The sequence below is a fragment of the Cariama cristata genome, unplaced genomic scaffold (assembly GCF_000690535.1).
Source record: "Cariama cristata isolate BGI_N322 unplaced genomic scaffold, ASM69053v1 scaffold2598, whole genome shotgun sequence".
Classification (NCBI taxonomy): Eukaryota; Metazoa; Chordata; class Aves; order Cariamiformes; family Cariamidae; genus Cariama; species Cariama cristata.
In genome coordinates, this window is record NW_009632689.1 from 37,603 (window position 1) to 52,598 (window position 14,996).

General features: G+C 38.1%; 1 protein-coding gene across 1 annotated transcript in view; it reads right to left on the reverse strand.

Annotated features, from left to right (window-relative positions):
- Nucleotides 1–260: 260 nt before the first annotated feature.
- The window catches only part of LMO7 (LIM domain 7), a 95,332-nt gene continuing 80,596 nt past the window's right edge, over nucleotides 261–14,996 (reverse strand). Inside the window, 11 exon segments of the mRNA XM_009706457.1 lie at nucleotides 261–304; nucleotides 815–917; nucleotides 2,363–2,471; nucleotides 3,828–4,100; nucleotides 5,013–5,232; nucleotides 6,813–6,865; nucleotides 8,758–8,823; nucleotides 9,151–9,216; nucleotides 10,990–11,360; nucleotides 12,719–12,811; nucleotides 14,645–14,749. Of these exon segments, the coding sequence (XP_009704759.1) occupies nucleotides 261–304; nucleotides 815–917; nucleotides 2,363–2,471; nucleotides 3,828–4,100; nucleotides 5,013–5,232; nucleotides 6,813–6,865; nucleotides 8,758–8,823; nucleotides 9,151–9,216; nucleotides 10,990–11,360; nucleotides 12,719–12,811; nucleotides 14,645–14,749 (1,503 nt within the window).

Here is a 14,996-nt window from a genome sequence, read left to right on the forward strand (position 1 = left end):
CGTGGTCAAGTTTCCCAGAAATTAATTCAGAAATACTTTCCCTGAGCTGAATTTTATCATTCTAGAGAATTCCATATTTTCTACATTAAAATAGAGCCATATAAAACTCCCAAGACTTGTCAAAATTAGGAGGTTCTCTACTATCATCTATGACAGCAGAAAAAAAACCCTCAACACCGTTACTCAAAGCCTTAACATCATGCTCCAGTAAATCAGAATTCTGCAAAACATAATAAAGGAAAAAAATTATACTGCACCTTTTAATTAAGATCTGTAAGTAAATCAATTCCTCCTGAACTTGTACCTAAATGAATAACCAATCACAGACCTATAATTCAAATAATAGCATCACAAAAAGAAACCAGCATTTGTGCCACCTGCACAGGATAAACTAATAGTTTTCCAGGTATACGTTAGGATTGAATTAAACACATATTCAGTTTACTTCTAAAAAAATATCGATGATTTTTCAAAAAGACTTCTCTGTTATTAAGACAAGCCTGTTCAGCAACTGACAACTCCTTGACACCACTTTCTCAGATCTATCAAGAAAGCAGGATGACTATACCACATTGTCTGCTTGAAGTTGCTTAATAACAAGGTGGTAAAATCAGCTACCAGCAAGTTAAAAATTAGGAATGACTACCCTACAAAAGACAGAAACTGGCAATCAAACCTTGCTGAACCTACTCACTAATACACCAACTTAACGCTAAACATGCAAGCTATCAAGGGGCTCAGCTGTGCGAACACTTCAGGCTGTACAGGACAGAGAGGAACTACGATCATGCACACTGCAGTTGGATTGCCTTACTTTTAAATCTGATATAGCAGTCGTTGCAGAAGAGTTTGTTGTTTCGGATCCTAACTTCAGCTCCAGAGCGGGATCCCCCAAGGTCGCATCCACAGGCAACACACTGTATGACAGGTGAATAATTAGCAACTCCTTAGAAAAATATTAAGAAAGTAAAATGCTGTTCAAAAGCAGCTTGGATTAAGCTCAACAAAGCTTGGACCATAAACCCACAATCACTAGAAGCAAATGTATAATGATTAGTAGATCAAAATGCAACCAACCCTGAGAAAGTATTTTAAGGCAATGACTGGACAACAAATAGCAGAGATACACCAACTAAGCAAATGTAAAGCAGATGGTTTTTAGAGATTAGTTCATGAAATCTAATTTGAACTTCGTTTTTTCTGAAAATTAAAACTGGCTTGACACGAAAAAGATTTGTTGTCTAGATGGCAACAGCAGTTTTGGCACAAAACACTTGAGTGTGCTACTTGCAGATTTCCATGCAGCACCATACGTTGCTGGTGTCCTCAGCCCTTTAGCACTCAAAGCAGCAAATACTCAGGCACTCCCAATTTCCTGGGTTTGCATCATAGAAACAAGTTCTTATTTGGAGAGAAGAGGCCAATTCCATTTTTCTTGCATAAACACATGAATAAGGGGCTTGAAAGCTTTCACGCTAACATGAAACTATTTAACTATTGCGGCTGAACATGTCTTTGCTGTGAATACGAACCACCTCTGGAAGGAATGTAGCCCAAAAACATAACTCTCTCCTTATTGAGGTTAGGAAGCAAAGTACTCAGCTGACTAAAGAAGGACAGATAGTTTGCTGGTTAAATGAGTAATGAATCTTTTGGATGGCAGTCTCTCCAACAGCTCATTAATATTCCAAAATTTGAAAGCAAATTTCTGGTTATTTTCTTATGTAGGTTAGGAGCTACAGGTGGACACCCTCCCACAGAATACACATTCCGCAGAAAGGGAATGACGACCAGTCCCCATGGATTACTCCTGTCCCTCCTGTTCAGGCAGGCAGGACCAGGAAGAGCTTTGAGTCAATCACCTTCCAGGTGACACATTTTAGCTGGGCACGGAAGACAAGTGTTCTGAACCAGGCACAGAAGTCTCTTTCTTAAAGCCATGGAAGAAGTAGAGTCCAATAGCACCTTCAAATCAGAGCCTAATTAATCATCTGGTCCTAGGGCAGGGGAACTGGGAGTGCTTTTACATCTTCTGCAGGCAGGCATTTACTCTTTCAGCTCAGCACCTTCTGATTTTTTGCTGCCTATTCAAAGAAGGAAGAACTTTGATCTCACGGGCAACATGTCCATCTTTCTTGTGAAAGTCCTACTTTGTTAGGTCTGGCATTTAAGAAATACTTCTAGACTTGAGTGCTAAATGCCTGCAGATAAGACTGTCGCATGGAAATATGCATGCACCACGCTGTGAACAGTAGAAGGCAAAGCAGGTGATTAGTAGAGCCTCTGTGAGCATAACACTTGAGTAGCCATGCGTGCTCCTGATTAGTTCCTGTTCCTTCACGATGTGACTCCCAGCTCTCACCTTAAAGCAATGTAAATGATAACAAAGACCAAGAGACTCAATGATCATGGCTGCTCCTTTGCCCAGAACGTTATTACAGTATGAACAGATTTTCTTCCCACTGACTGACCTAAATATAGAATGAAAATCCTTAAAAACAGCTTGAAAAGGTTTAAAAGACAAAGAAAAGTTATCAAAGACTTTTTGAGATTAAAAATAAAAACATACTGGCAAAAAGTGGACTATTAGGCTGCTTGGGGAAAGTAAACCGAAAATTAGTATTATTTACATTAGGATCTGAAAGCTAGGGAAAGCTGAAGTGTTATAATTTAGATCAAAGTTATATAGGAACAAATGAAGAAATTCTGTCACACTCTTGGGAGATACTTCATAGTATAAACTACCTTCTACAAATAAACATAAAAAGTATATTGTTAAGTTTGGAGAGCAAGAACACAGGTTTTGTGCTTCTGCCTTGTTTCTTATTTGTAGGGAATTATCCCGAAGGCTAAGTTTTAGCAAGCACCCCTGCCAAGTTCCACCATCTGCACCTTCTTAATAACAGAAGGCCAGTCCTGGACATGAAATACTATGTTAACTCTTTGAACATAAGCCATATGGAGGTCAGTTTCCATAGACATACTGAGATGTTAGCAAATGGAAGTGAGAACAAGATAAGCAAACATGGTTAAGAAGGTAATTTTCTTACATTATAAAGAATGTAGGAGTCTAGCTTAAAAAAAAAAAAGTCAATTTATCACAAAGTGCCTGAGAGTGTAAGAGCTAGTGAAGCAGCATTCACACCGTTGTTATATATCATACATGTAATTGTGTGCGGATGATTCTCTATAGTCTTCTCCCAAAGTATTTTTGAAATGTTTCAAGTACATAAAACAGCAGAGTTATCTACCCTAGCACAACTGAATTCCATTTTGGTTTCAAAATATGTTGCAATTCTTGCTTTCCCCTCCTAGATTAAAAACAACATCCTACTCTGTAATTCTCCAGGGTCATGGGTTATGAGCATTCCTGAGTGCTTCTTGAGATGATATTGACCACATGCCAGGAAGAGGGGAGGAGAGACCAAGATGAGGGTCATAAAGCATGGGTTTCAGAAATCTTTTGTTCAAACAAACTTAAGAAAAAAAAATGTCAGAAATGCCATCTGGAGTAGGCTTTTACTAATCATTTTGGTAATCAACACACAGCTTGGAGACTGGAGATTTATTATTCCAGTTCCTTTGTTTTTTTAACCGAAGTCAAGCAGCGATCACAAACCTGGAGAATTTTCTGAATGACTGGAGCAGAGAGGCAATACCAGCCCATATTTCTACCGTTTCATCCAGCCAGAAAACTCCAGGCACTTTTCAGACTTGTTAATCAATGTTATGGGCAAGAATACTGCTGTAGACCACCATATACACAAAGTCCACTCTTTAGTGCGGCCCAACACTTACACCTTCCCAGCAGAAAGGCACCTGCTCACCTGCTGCGTGTCTGGGACCCTGGCTGGGAAGCAGAGAGGGGAGACTGAGCCCGGGAAGCTGCCTGGGACATGGAGGGGCCTCTCGCAGAGGTGGCTGCAGGGGGTGCTTTGCTGGAGGAAGGAGTGCACATGTAGGCTCGGTTTGAAGTGGACACCGGGCGACTGGAATCTTGACTAGTGGATAAGGATGAAGAGGAGGCAGATTGGTTCAGCCATGAGTGATGCCTCCATGAGCTTGCTCTTGAAGAATCAAGATTGTCCAACGACTCCCCTCTGCAACAGAGGTACACATACAAATATAAATGGCAGTACAGCTGGCGCAGAAGAGCTATATTCTGATTTTTAAAAAAAGAAAACCATTATCCTAGCATTTTTTAAGATTTTCTAGCATGAATATATGCTTGTATGATTACCCTGAGCAATATTCCTCACATACTGATTTAAAATGTTTGAGCAGCAAACTATTCTTTGTGTCCAGTCCCAGTCTCATGGGAAAAAGCAGGTGAGGCAAAAGAGAAGTGGCACTTAACCGCTACAGAATAAAGGCAAAACACTCTTCACTGCAGCCCTATCAGGGTGAACCATATCAAAATCCACTGTACAGCAACGGAGCTCAGCTATCATGTTTGTTTTCGTTTTCTCCTAGGGATACCAGATTGAAAATAACACCCCACCCAGACTGAATAGCATCATCTAGGTACAAGGCATTGGCCAATAGCCAAACACTCTCCTGACTGGTAACTTGGCTGTTTCCTAAGTTACAAATCCAACATTCATACATTACTTAAAGCAAGAAAAACTCCAGACTTTCTGACGTATTTCTATTTAAAAAAAGAATACTTTTTAGCCATAATAATTAATTGCCACAATAAATTGTCACGCTGAAATTCTTAAGCACATCTGTCAATGACAAGGCACACTATTGATTTCCATTGCTGGTATACCAACCAAGAAATAAGCAGCTGAGTTATTTGTAGGTCACATCCATGTTCATTACTCTCAAACAAACATCTAATCACAGCTGTAATACAGATACTTTCTTCTATCTGTGCTGCTATGCAGTTTACCTTACACCATTTTACAGACTCGATTTGTTTCTGTGCTCTGTAAAACAACCTGAAGTTTAGAATAACCAAGCAAAAATACTTGATGAGAGACAAAGTTAATTTTTAAGGTATTTCCTACCTCCTCATACTATTACTGTACAGACTAATGGGCTCCTTATGTATACTGGAACTGCGCTGCCTAATCCAGCTGCTGTCCGTGTGCAGAGATGTTTTCTTTCTCATTTCCTGAAGGATTTGCTGTCTCTCCAACTCTGCTGCAGACAGGTTGTGCTCCTTCTGAGACTTCTTCTGTGACTCACCCATGTTCCAAGACCTCTCTGAATACTTGCTCTGGGTACCTGTTTGGACATGTGCAAACTTCAGCTAGACACCTTAAGGCACAAAAGCAGTTCTCATGCATTCAGTGCCCTGGGTATAACTCCAAAAGCAGTTCACCACAACACTTACAAGTTTCTTCAGTTCCTTTTTATAGCCAGGTGACCAGTATCAAACTTGGCAATACATGATTATTATTACAATTTTTTTATTCATGTTTCCATTAATATGGCCTTTTACATATGTTTAACTTTAATACAAATAGTTATATTCCTTCGTTTCCCAAGTGTGTATGCATATACATATATATACACACATACACATATTTTTAAAAGGGCATGATCTCTTTTAGTGCCACATTTTGGACTTTTCCTCCAATACAAACTGAAGCATGTATAGAACATGTAGTTGAATGGTGGGATACCTTCTTTCCCTTTAAGAGTTCATATTCTTTTTTTCTGTAAGTTGTCCCTGTTTTCAAGAATTCTTTCCTTATTCAAGGCACTAAACACACTGCTTTCTCTTGCTTTATATAAATACATATGTATGGGGCTGAGGGGAGAGGGAAATCTTACAGAGAGTTTCTCTATTATTTGGATGTTGTGTTAACTAGTCAGTTGAAATGAGATTTATGGTACAGATGGCCTTTGAAATTTTGGAAGGAGAAACAAACAAGCCATCTTTCTCCAATATGTGTTGACATGTTAGAAGGTAACAATTTTTTCTTTATTTCCTAGATCCAGTAACTATTCTTTAGAGTAAGACTAATCAAGAAAATTACTCATCAATATGTAATTCAATTGAAATGTCCATCCCTTTAAATACTGCTCTGACTATAGATATGCTCTTGGTTTTATTGCTATAGATTATCATTATAAAATACTATGGAAGTTTACTTGCTCATTAGTTTCGATGACCAAGCTTTAATGTGCAAAAGCACTGTTGTCAATCTGCAATATATTCTCTAATACACCATTTACTTTTCTGCAACTACTTGTGATTACTTTTTTTGACCGTGTTTTAGACACAGGAATAGCTTTCAGGCATTTTCTACTGTAACGTATTTATAAATTTGGTTTGTTTGTTTGCTTTACACACATTCCTTCCTGAACTGAAGTCCAAGAAACAAGCCACTGTGACAGTACCAAGAGATGACTTCTAGCTGTGGTACTCCTACACTAACAGAAGTTAAAAAGAGCAAACAGTTGTATTAAATACATTAACATTTTGGTATGTGCAGCTTTTTTATTGACAGAGTCAACATATCAAGAGCACATACATCTTCAATGATATACCTACACAATTGGCTTAATGCCATATAAATATCAGTCATCTAAATTTTAAGCATCTAAGATCCGTTTGTAATCACTGCTACGATCTTCAAGAGAGCAGTTAATCATATTTGTTCTAGGCTTATATATTGACTGTATGAATTTCCTCTTGCTGTTGAAATTTCATTAAATTGTGTCATGGTATAAATCTGAATTAAAATGCAGCTATCAAAAGGCATTTTGACAATGTATTTTCTTAGGATGACTATGTCCAATACATCTTTTTTCAAAAAAACACATTTTAAAAATAACAGAAATTAAACAGTACTTACCATTTCTGATTGTGTTGAATTCATTCAGTTCTGAAGTCGACTTGGACTTACTCCTAAGTATACAGAAAACATTCATTTCTTTATCTCAACTAGGAGACCTTGTCACAGACAAAGATCTTATCATTGCAGACCACATACACACAGTCTCTTTTTTCACCATCCCTCCCATCAACAACTTATGCTGTACTTAAAACAAGAGGCTAAAATACCCAAACAAAGACCAACAGGATATTAGGGAGAAAAAAGGTGTCAATATTTAGATGTTAATAGGTAATCACTGATTAAAAGTTAAAATTGTGTACTGAAAGTTCCCAGTGCTTCAGGTATAAGGGACTGCTCATTGTATTTGCTTCAACAAAAACATGTAAAAACCAAAAGTCCTTCCCTGCGGAAGCTTTGTGAAGGCTACAGTCAGACAGTCAAAGAAGTGGTAACTTTCAAAGCAGGCTTATAAATGATTTAACTTCATGAGAATCTGAAATCATACTTCAGCACCATTACTAGACCATAAGCAAAATATCTCCTCAAATACTGCATACAGATTGTTCTCAGGAAATTTATTATTCACTGAGTATACCCAGCAGTATAATTTTTTAATGAGTTTTAGCCAAGAAAGGTCATTCAATATACAGGAAGACAAATAGCAAAAAGCTGGTTTTCTGACAGTACATAGCAGGAACTTCAACAGCACCTCTGTATTGTATTATTAGTCTCAAGTAATACAGCCAGTTTCTTAGCTTAAAGTACCTCAGAAAGGAACAGAAATCCTTTGCAGGGTCACAACTCAAAGCTGCTACGTTAATGTGTTTACACATACAGCATTGGCTGCGTAACAGCGTTTTGAGGGAGTCTTGTCCTTTGTCTATAGATAAATGATGCATAAACTCTGTCACATTTCTTGCTCCCCGAAATTCTGATTGATTGTTCTATGGTTAAGACCTATTTTAGTATCTGTTTGAGAAGACGTAACGATTTCACAATTGCTTGTAGTAAACAGGAGCTCCAAAGAGCAGGTCAGCCTTGCCTGGGATGCTTTTAGTGCCTGAGTGCCCTCCTCACACATATACCAGAGATGCAACTATTTAGTGCAGGCACCTTCTGAAGTTAGATTTAGATCTCCATTAGTAACAGATCCATTGGTTGTAACCTGTAAGTTTTGGGGTTCCTCTTAATATAAAAAAAGGTATGCTCACTCCAACTATAAGAACTGATTAAATAACGCAGCAGAGGTGATTTTTCAGAACTACTGTGGGATGCCACCTAAGACAAAGGTTTGATACAAACGTTCTGGATTTAGGGAACTTCGGCATTTTTTTTAACCATAGCCCAGTTATTAAAAGGGAGAAGAAAAAGTTATTTATTGAAAGACCCCAAATCTACAGTGGCTAATACATTCTATTGAAATCAAACCAAATCAAACCAAAACAATAAAATCCCCAAACAAACACCAAGTGAAACAAAATAGAAAGTAGCCAAGGTAAAAGCGTGTAACTTAACAAGTGGCACATCTACTATCTTCCTGATAAATATGTTGCTGCTGTGTCTCACTTCCCTCCCTGTTTACTCTCTCTTAAGTTGCACAATCCTGACTGGGTTGACTGCACCTTAGTTTGTACAGCACATTACGACACAACCACAATATTATCTGAAATTGTTTTCCAGCCAGATAAGTCTAGTATCACCCACATATTTACTTCCTTACAGCTTGGCTTCTCCCAGTAAAATCCCACTGACTAACTCTTGTTTACAGCAAAGCATATAATTTGCTAAAAGTTTGGCTGCTTGTTTTCTCAATATGAAAACATACCATAAAAACTACAACACACAGCAGCAATACAAAGTATACACTTAGCTGTCATGGCTAAATTTTATTGGAAGTTTCAAATCTTTCTGACACAGAAATGGTGATGTTACAGTCTACATTGAGATTCAGTATCACACACACCTGTCAGCAAATGACTGACCAGGTTGCTCCTCAATGGTTTTGGAAACTTCGTAACGCTCATAATGCCTATTAAAAAAAAGATACATTATGTTTATATAGAGAAAAAGACATACATAGGCATAGACATAAATATTTCTTACTAGAAGTATTCTTAACAGATCCTTAAGGGAAAAAAAGGAAAAAAAAAAGTCAAAACAGTTTAAGTTCTAAGGAGGCTTAATTTTATCAGAAACACAAATAACAAAAGAAGGCAGAAAAAGAAAGGCTGTTAAAAAAACTGCCCGAAATTACATTTTTGTAAGTGACAAGGAATCCAAACGTGAGCATGCCAAAATGGCTAATACTTATTGCTAAAGAAGTTTCAACCTACCTATTAATTTAATTTCTTATTACCTGTCAATGAGAGGATGGCCAGCTCGATCCTCTATTGTTTTAGATACTTCATAGTGCTCATAATGTCTAGAAGCAAAATACAAGCAAAAGGAAATACATATTAAACAAAAAAAAATAGTTTTCTAGAAATTGAGCAAATAGTAAGTATACACAGAGAAAACTGAGAAAGTTCAGAGGTGTTAGAAACATGAAAATACATGAGAAAAAAAACCCGAAGACTTTTTAAGATGCTGCAAAAATTACAAGTATCAGTATATGAGAGTGATTATCTCATCCATTTCAAAGCCAGGAGATAAGCTTTGTCCAAAACACAGTAGTTCTCTAAAAGTTACGTGTATATTTTAGAAAATTGTATAGGTGCAGTTTGTAATCCATAAACACTCACTAACTTCCACAGACAAAGTTCTTCCAGCTGCTTGTCCCCAACCTTGGTGCTCTTTGCAGCAAGTATCATGCCGTTACAGATATTTACATAAAATTTCAGATTTCAAATCATATCTTTGGGTATCATCGTAAAGCAAACATTTAATACCAGATATTTTAAATCCCAGTTTCACTAAACTTGCTCCCTTACTATTAAGGAAAGCCATCCTCGTTTAGCAAAACACATCCTTTGGCAGCAACCTCAGAAGCAACAAAATCCCCCAGGATTAAAGCATGTATCAAGGATTTAGATATGCAGATATTACAGTAGCTTAATAAGTTACCGCACAAAGTCCTATTATCTTGCAATTGGCACAAGCTAAAACTGTAGAGATACCCTGGCCCAGTTGCCAAGAAGAACCTGTTTAGCCACTGTAACTGTGCCTCTGCTTTGCTCAGCAGGGATCTCAAGCAGTAGTCATGTAAAATGAGCTAAAGTAACTCCAGGTCTCACAATCTCCCCTGCAAACACATGTAATTTTGTAATCACATTTTCTTCTCCCATGACTTGATACCACACATTATCTTCAGTCATCTCTTATTACTTATATAAGAACAGGAGAAAATCCTCAAGAGAAACAACAAAGCTAGTCATGCACAAGGCAGTAAGCTAAATGCACAAAAAATAAGGAAAAGTTACTGGTTTAATCTGTTTCAGACAGACTAATCTCCCATGATGCCTGTAATAGTAGTCTGAAAACTTCCAGGCAAGAACATGAACTTGTAAACTAACAGTTGAGGGATTTTTTTGTTTTAGGTTTCTTTGTTGTTTTGTTGTGGTTTTTTTTTTAAACCAAGCTGCTAAAGAAGGTAATGAAAGAAACTTTTTCACGATTTAGAATAAATATATCCACAGCGGGTATTCCTAAGAGGCTATGACATTTTAGCTAGTATCTGTTCCTTCACATACCATGATACACCTCATCAACAAATTAACCTAGTAGTGCAATTAAACTTTACTGTTGCACTGTTGAACTAAAACGAGAGTGCAGTCTGGAGAATCAGTCACGCATTTGTTGGAAAAGAGTTAACTTGGTATTTCTTCTGAAAGCCCTGTATGTTGAACCACTGGCTCTCAATTCACAGACTTACGCAAGGTTCTTACAAAAATCTTCACACTAAGTGCTTCAGGTCATCTTTGATTTGGCTGTGATTACTGTATTTACACTTCCTATTTAAAAATGAGCCGAAGTTGGTTAATAGAGCACTTGATTCATGCGAAAAGACTTTGTCTTATGCCTGATCCTTCTACCTTTAGAAAAAAAGGCTATCCTGTGGTATCTTGCGCTGACTGATTACAGTATGAATCTTATGTGAATACCCTTATATACTCAGGACATACATACTCCAATTAGAAATGTATTTGAATTTTTAACACAGAAGGAAGAGAGAGTACATCCCATGAGAACTGCACACCTTTGGTATTGAGGCATTTCCACTGACACCTCCCTCTGCCTTTCAGCCTGCCGCCTCTGCTCCTCCATCTCTGCCCGCCGCCTCTGCTCCTCAGCATATTGCTGTTCTCTCTCTTTATGTTGTCTCTCAAGCTCCAGTTCTCGGAGTTCCCTTTCTTGCTCAAGACGCAGGGCTGCTTCTTCCTGGATCCTCCGTTCCTCCTGAAGCCTCCTCCTTTCTTCTTCCTCGCCCAGTAAGCATGTTGTCAGCTCGCTTCCTCCATCTCCTTCTGGCTCCTCAGGAGTATTTGCTTCAGGGCTTGCTCTCCAGCTGGACACAGACTGAGCCCGTCCAGGGACAGACGTCGTATTTAAGGTTAGAACAGTCTGCTCCTGTAGCACATACACACATAAAAAAATGTTTTTAGGGAAGGAAGTTGTTTTTTTAAACAGGTTGATCACTCAGGAAAGTTCATTTATTCTACAAGTGAAGACTGTATAAAAAGCATCCCACACACTTTCAATGCAAGACCCAGGGTGTACTTTGGGTTTGTGCTTTGAGTGCCTGCTAGCACATTCTCCTAATGCAAGAGCTTCATTCCACACAGCGACCTTAGCGAGCTCCACAGGCAGTGTGGCCACAACCATGTGAAACATTCTGCTTCCTAAAGTATCACTTACATTTCAAGCCATCTCATCCCCACTTAAATACCCATGGAATACCCATACCAGTGTTTCTCCCTACTGTTTTGACTTAGAAACCCGAGACCTACCTAAGAGTGTATACACAAAGATACACACTGCAAATGTATATCAGACCGAGGAATTTCACATAAATCCTCATGTGGAGGAAACCCCCACCCTCCTCCATTCTCCTACCATCTGAAAGTCAAGCCTCAAACCTACCACACTATGACTCTTCTCTCAAACATGAGAAAAGGTCTTTCAGTGGTCAAAAGATGTTTTAGTTGAAGAGAACAAGTACTGCTTATGGGTCCATCCAAACCTCTAATGATGGAAAAAATATGAAATTATTTACATTCTTGTACAGCGAAGTCCTCTAACAGCTCAAAGAGCTTTCTTGTTGAAGTCCTAAGCCTTAAATTACAGTCTACTTATTCTGACTGTATAAACACAACTGATCTAGCTAGGATGCCTGAGGCAGCGCTCTTGTAGCAATAAAGAAGAGAGATCTCAGACACTTCCCACACTCAGGAAAAAACCTGTTCATCTTCCCATAAGCAACAGCCACAAAACTCAGCATCTACAGAAGCTACAGGCATTCAATGTTTTGAAACATATGATAGCATGAAGTTGACTTGACATGTAAATTTATCAGAGATAGGATGAACTGGTTGCCAGGAACAAGCCAGGCACTTATGAACATGCCTCATGATGAAGCAGGATTCCAACAAGTAACATCAGGAGGTAAATATACAGCAAAGGTAACCATTTCATTCTGGTCACAATAATTAATATATATTGTAACTTTTTACCAACATATTTCTGGTGTTAGTTACCTAATCAATCCGTAAGGAAAAAAGTCCAATTCAACAGTCTCAAAACATCCCATTTACTCTTTCCTTCCTATTTTTATAACCTCCTTCTATCAAGTCATAGACAACAATTTATTTTCCAAAATGAGAAGATAAATGACATAACAAAATAAATTGTTTGCACGCATCTACTATAAGGGAAAAAAGCCATCATGAAATTAAAGAGTCAAAGGTGAAGCCATATTCATAGCCCACCTCATCAAAATACTTGGAGCTCTCCTTTTCTGCTTCTTGCTTAGCTCGTAGCCATTCCTCCCTCAGTTTTTCTTGTTCTCGTTTGTATTTCTCCTGTTAGGTTAGATGGAATCGAAACAAATAAATAAGAAATACGGTATTTTTTTTGCATTAAAATGTACTACTAGTATTAATGTGGTTTTTAACAGATCAGCATGGTAAAAACATGCTTGAGCTCCACTGGGACATTAGGTCTGCCATGAGTGAATGAAATCCTGGCCCACATACAATCCAAAGGAGATCTGCAATTGATTTTGGATAATCCAGGCTTATTACATGCTAAGTCTCATAACAACTGACCTCACATCTGTTATATTCCCCATCTTACAGTTTAGTTCCCATTTGGACAAAAATCAGCTATCTAAGGTATTTCTTGAAAGATGGAGGGATTATATTTAACTTGGAATTGGGTACATTAATACGGTAAATATAAAGTGATCACTAAGTGAAATATGAGGCAGTAATTTGGTCTGAGCAAGAACTCTTGGTCTTTTGGAATGTTACCTAAACAAAAAACAATTTCTAGACCTCCAAATTCGTCCTATGACTAGATTTGGTATGAAATCAATGCAATGTCTTAAAGTATTAGTCGAGGTACACAATAAATATTTTGGTGGTTTTGTAACTCACCACTTATATCTTGCGAAAAACAAAATGTTTAACGATATCAAAAGTATTCCTTCTAAGATGTTGGAAATAAGCAAAGAAAGACTTCACTTCCTTTATTTGTTATTTGAAAATTCATTACTAGGATCATGGGGAAGAGAAAGAACATTATTACTCTAGCCAAATTTACTACTTCAGGACGAAAAAAACAGGAGAAGCAAAGAAAAGTGTTGGCAGAGGGCTGAGACTGCTCTCAAGGAAGGGGAGTCAAGCTTTACATTCTTTAATGACAAATCTTCAAGCATCAAATGGAGCACCCAAACCATAACAGAGGCCACAAATACGTTTAGGAAGGCCCAGATCTTGCCTTGCAGAGTTTGTAAGCTAAAAGGAATGACAAAATATAAAACATCCAAAAAGCAACAGAGTTGCTACACTGCACTTTGACAGCAGAGTTTTCTGCTGAATGCACCAAACTTATTAAGGGGGCCTGTGCAGAGTAAATTACATTCGCTGATGTCTCTCCTAGCCAACAGACCTTAGATAACGAATTTTAATTTAATTTGCAGAGTGTGTCTTGGTGAATGTGGATGAACGGGCTTATGCTTCTTTGAGCTGAGGTCTCTGCAGAGATGTGTGCTTGGTTTTTTTGTGCTATCCTGAGATGACAAACATTGCCCCTTCCCTGCGCAACACCTCCCTCCATCTCTAGCAACTGGTCATCAAGGTGGTTTTTGCATTAGTACATTCAGCTTCCTGACTCAAATAAGTCCTGAGAATCAGTTTGATTCCAATTGATTAGCTGATCGCTAAATGACAGGATGCTAGCAGAAATCTAAGCATGGCACTTGCTGCCTTCTCTTCATCTCTAAATATAAGGCAGTATTGCCAAATGAAGGTAAGAAAATTGTCTCTACAATGAGTTTTAAAGGGGAAAAAAATAAAACTTGTATTCAAAAGTGAAACCTACTGCTCCTTAGGTCTTTGCTTATCCTTTAAATTGTCCTACCAGTTAAGACCATACCAGCTTTCTGATGACTGAGCACTTCTAGCTGTAGTGAATACACAGTCTAGGTTTGATTTCACGAAGCTCACTAATGCATTGCCCTCTTTTTGCCGAATAATTGCTAGAGTGTGTAACTGTGCAGCCCACCAAATGTATCTGGAAGTCCTCTGAGGCCATCAGTACAGAGAATTGCAGAAGTCACGTGTTACTTTTCTTCCCTAAAAGCTGCTGTACCCGAGGGATCGCCAGCCTATGATTATGAAGATTAATTATACCTGCAATAAACGTTCCTGCTCCTTTTGCCACTTTTCCTGTCGTTTTCGTTCTTCCTCTTGATCCCAAACCCGACGACTAGGAGCACTAATGGATGGGACTGGGAGCTAATACAGCACAGAAATTAAATAGTATTATCTTCTTCCATGTAATCAACACTCTACATTTTAAAATGTACTTTTTAAAGTGAGAAATAAAAGCCATTACAAACACTACAGCTTTATAGTGACAAGGACCTAAATTATCCTTTTCTTCAAAGGGACTGATAGCAACCACTCCATTACACATTAGAAAATCTTAGTCAGTACTCTTAGATTTGATCACAACTTTAAAGCAGTATAAAAAGCAACAGAA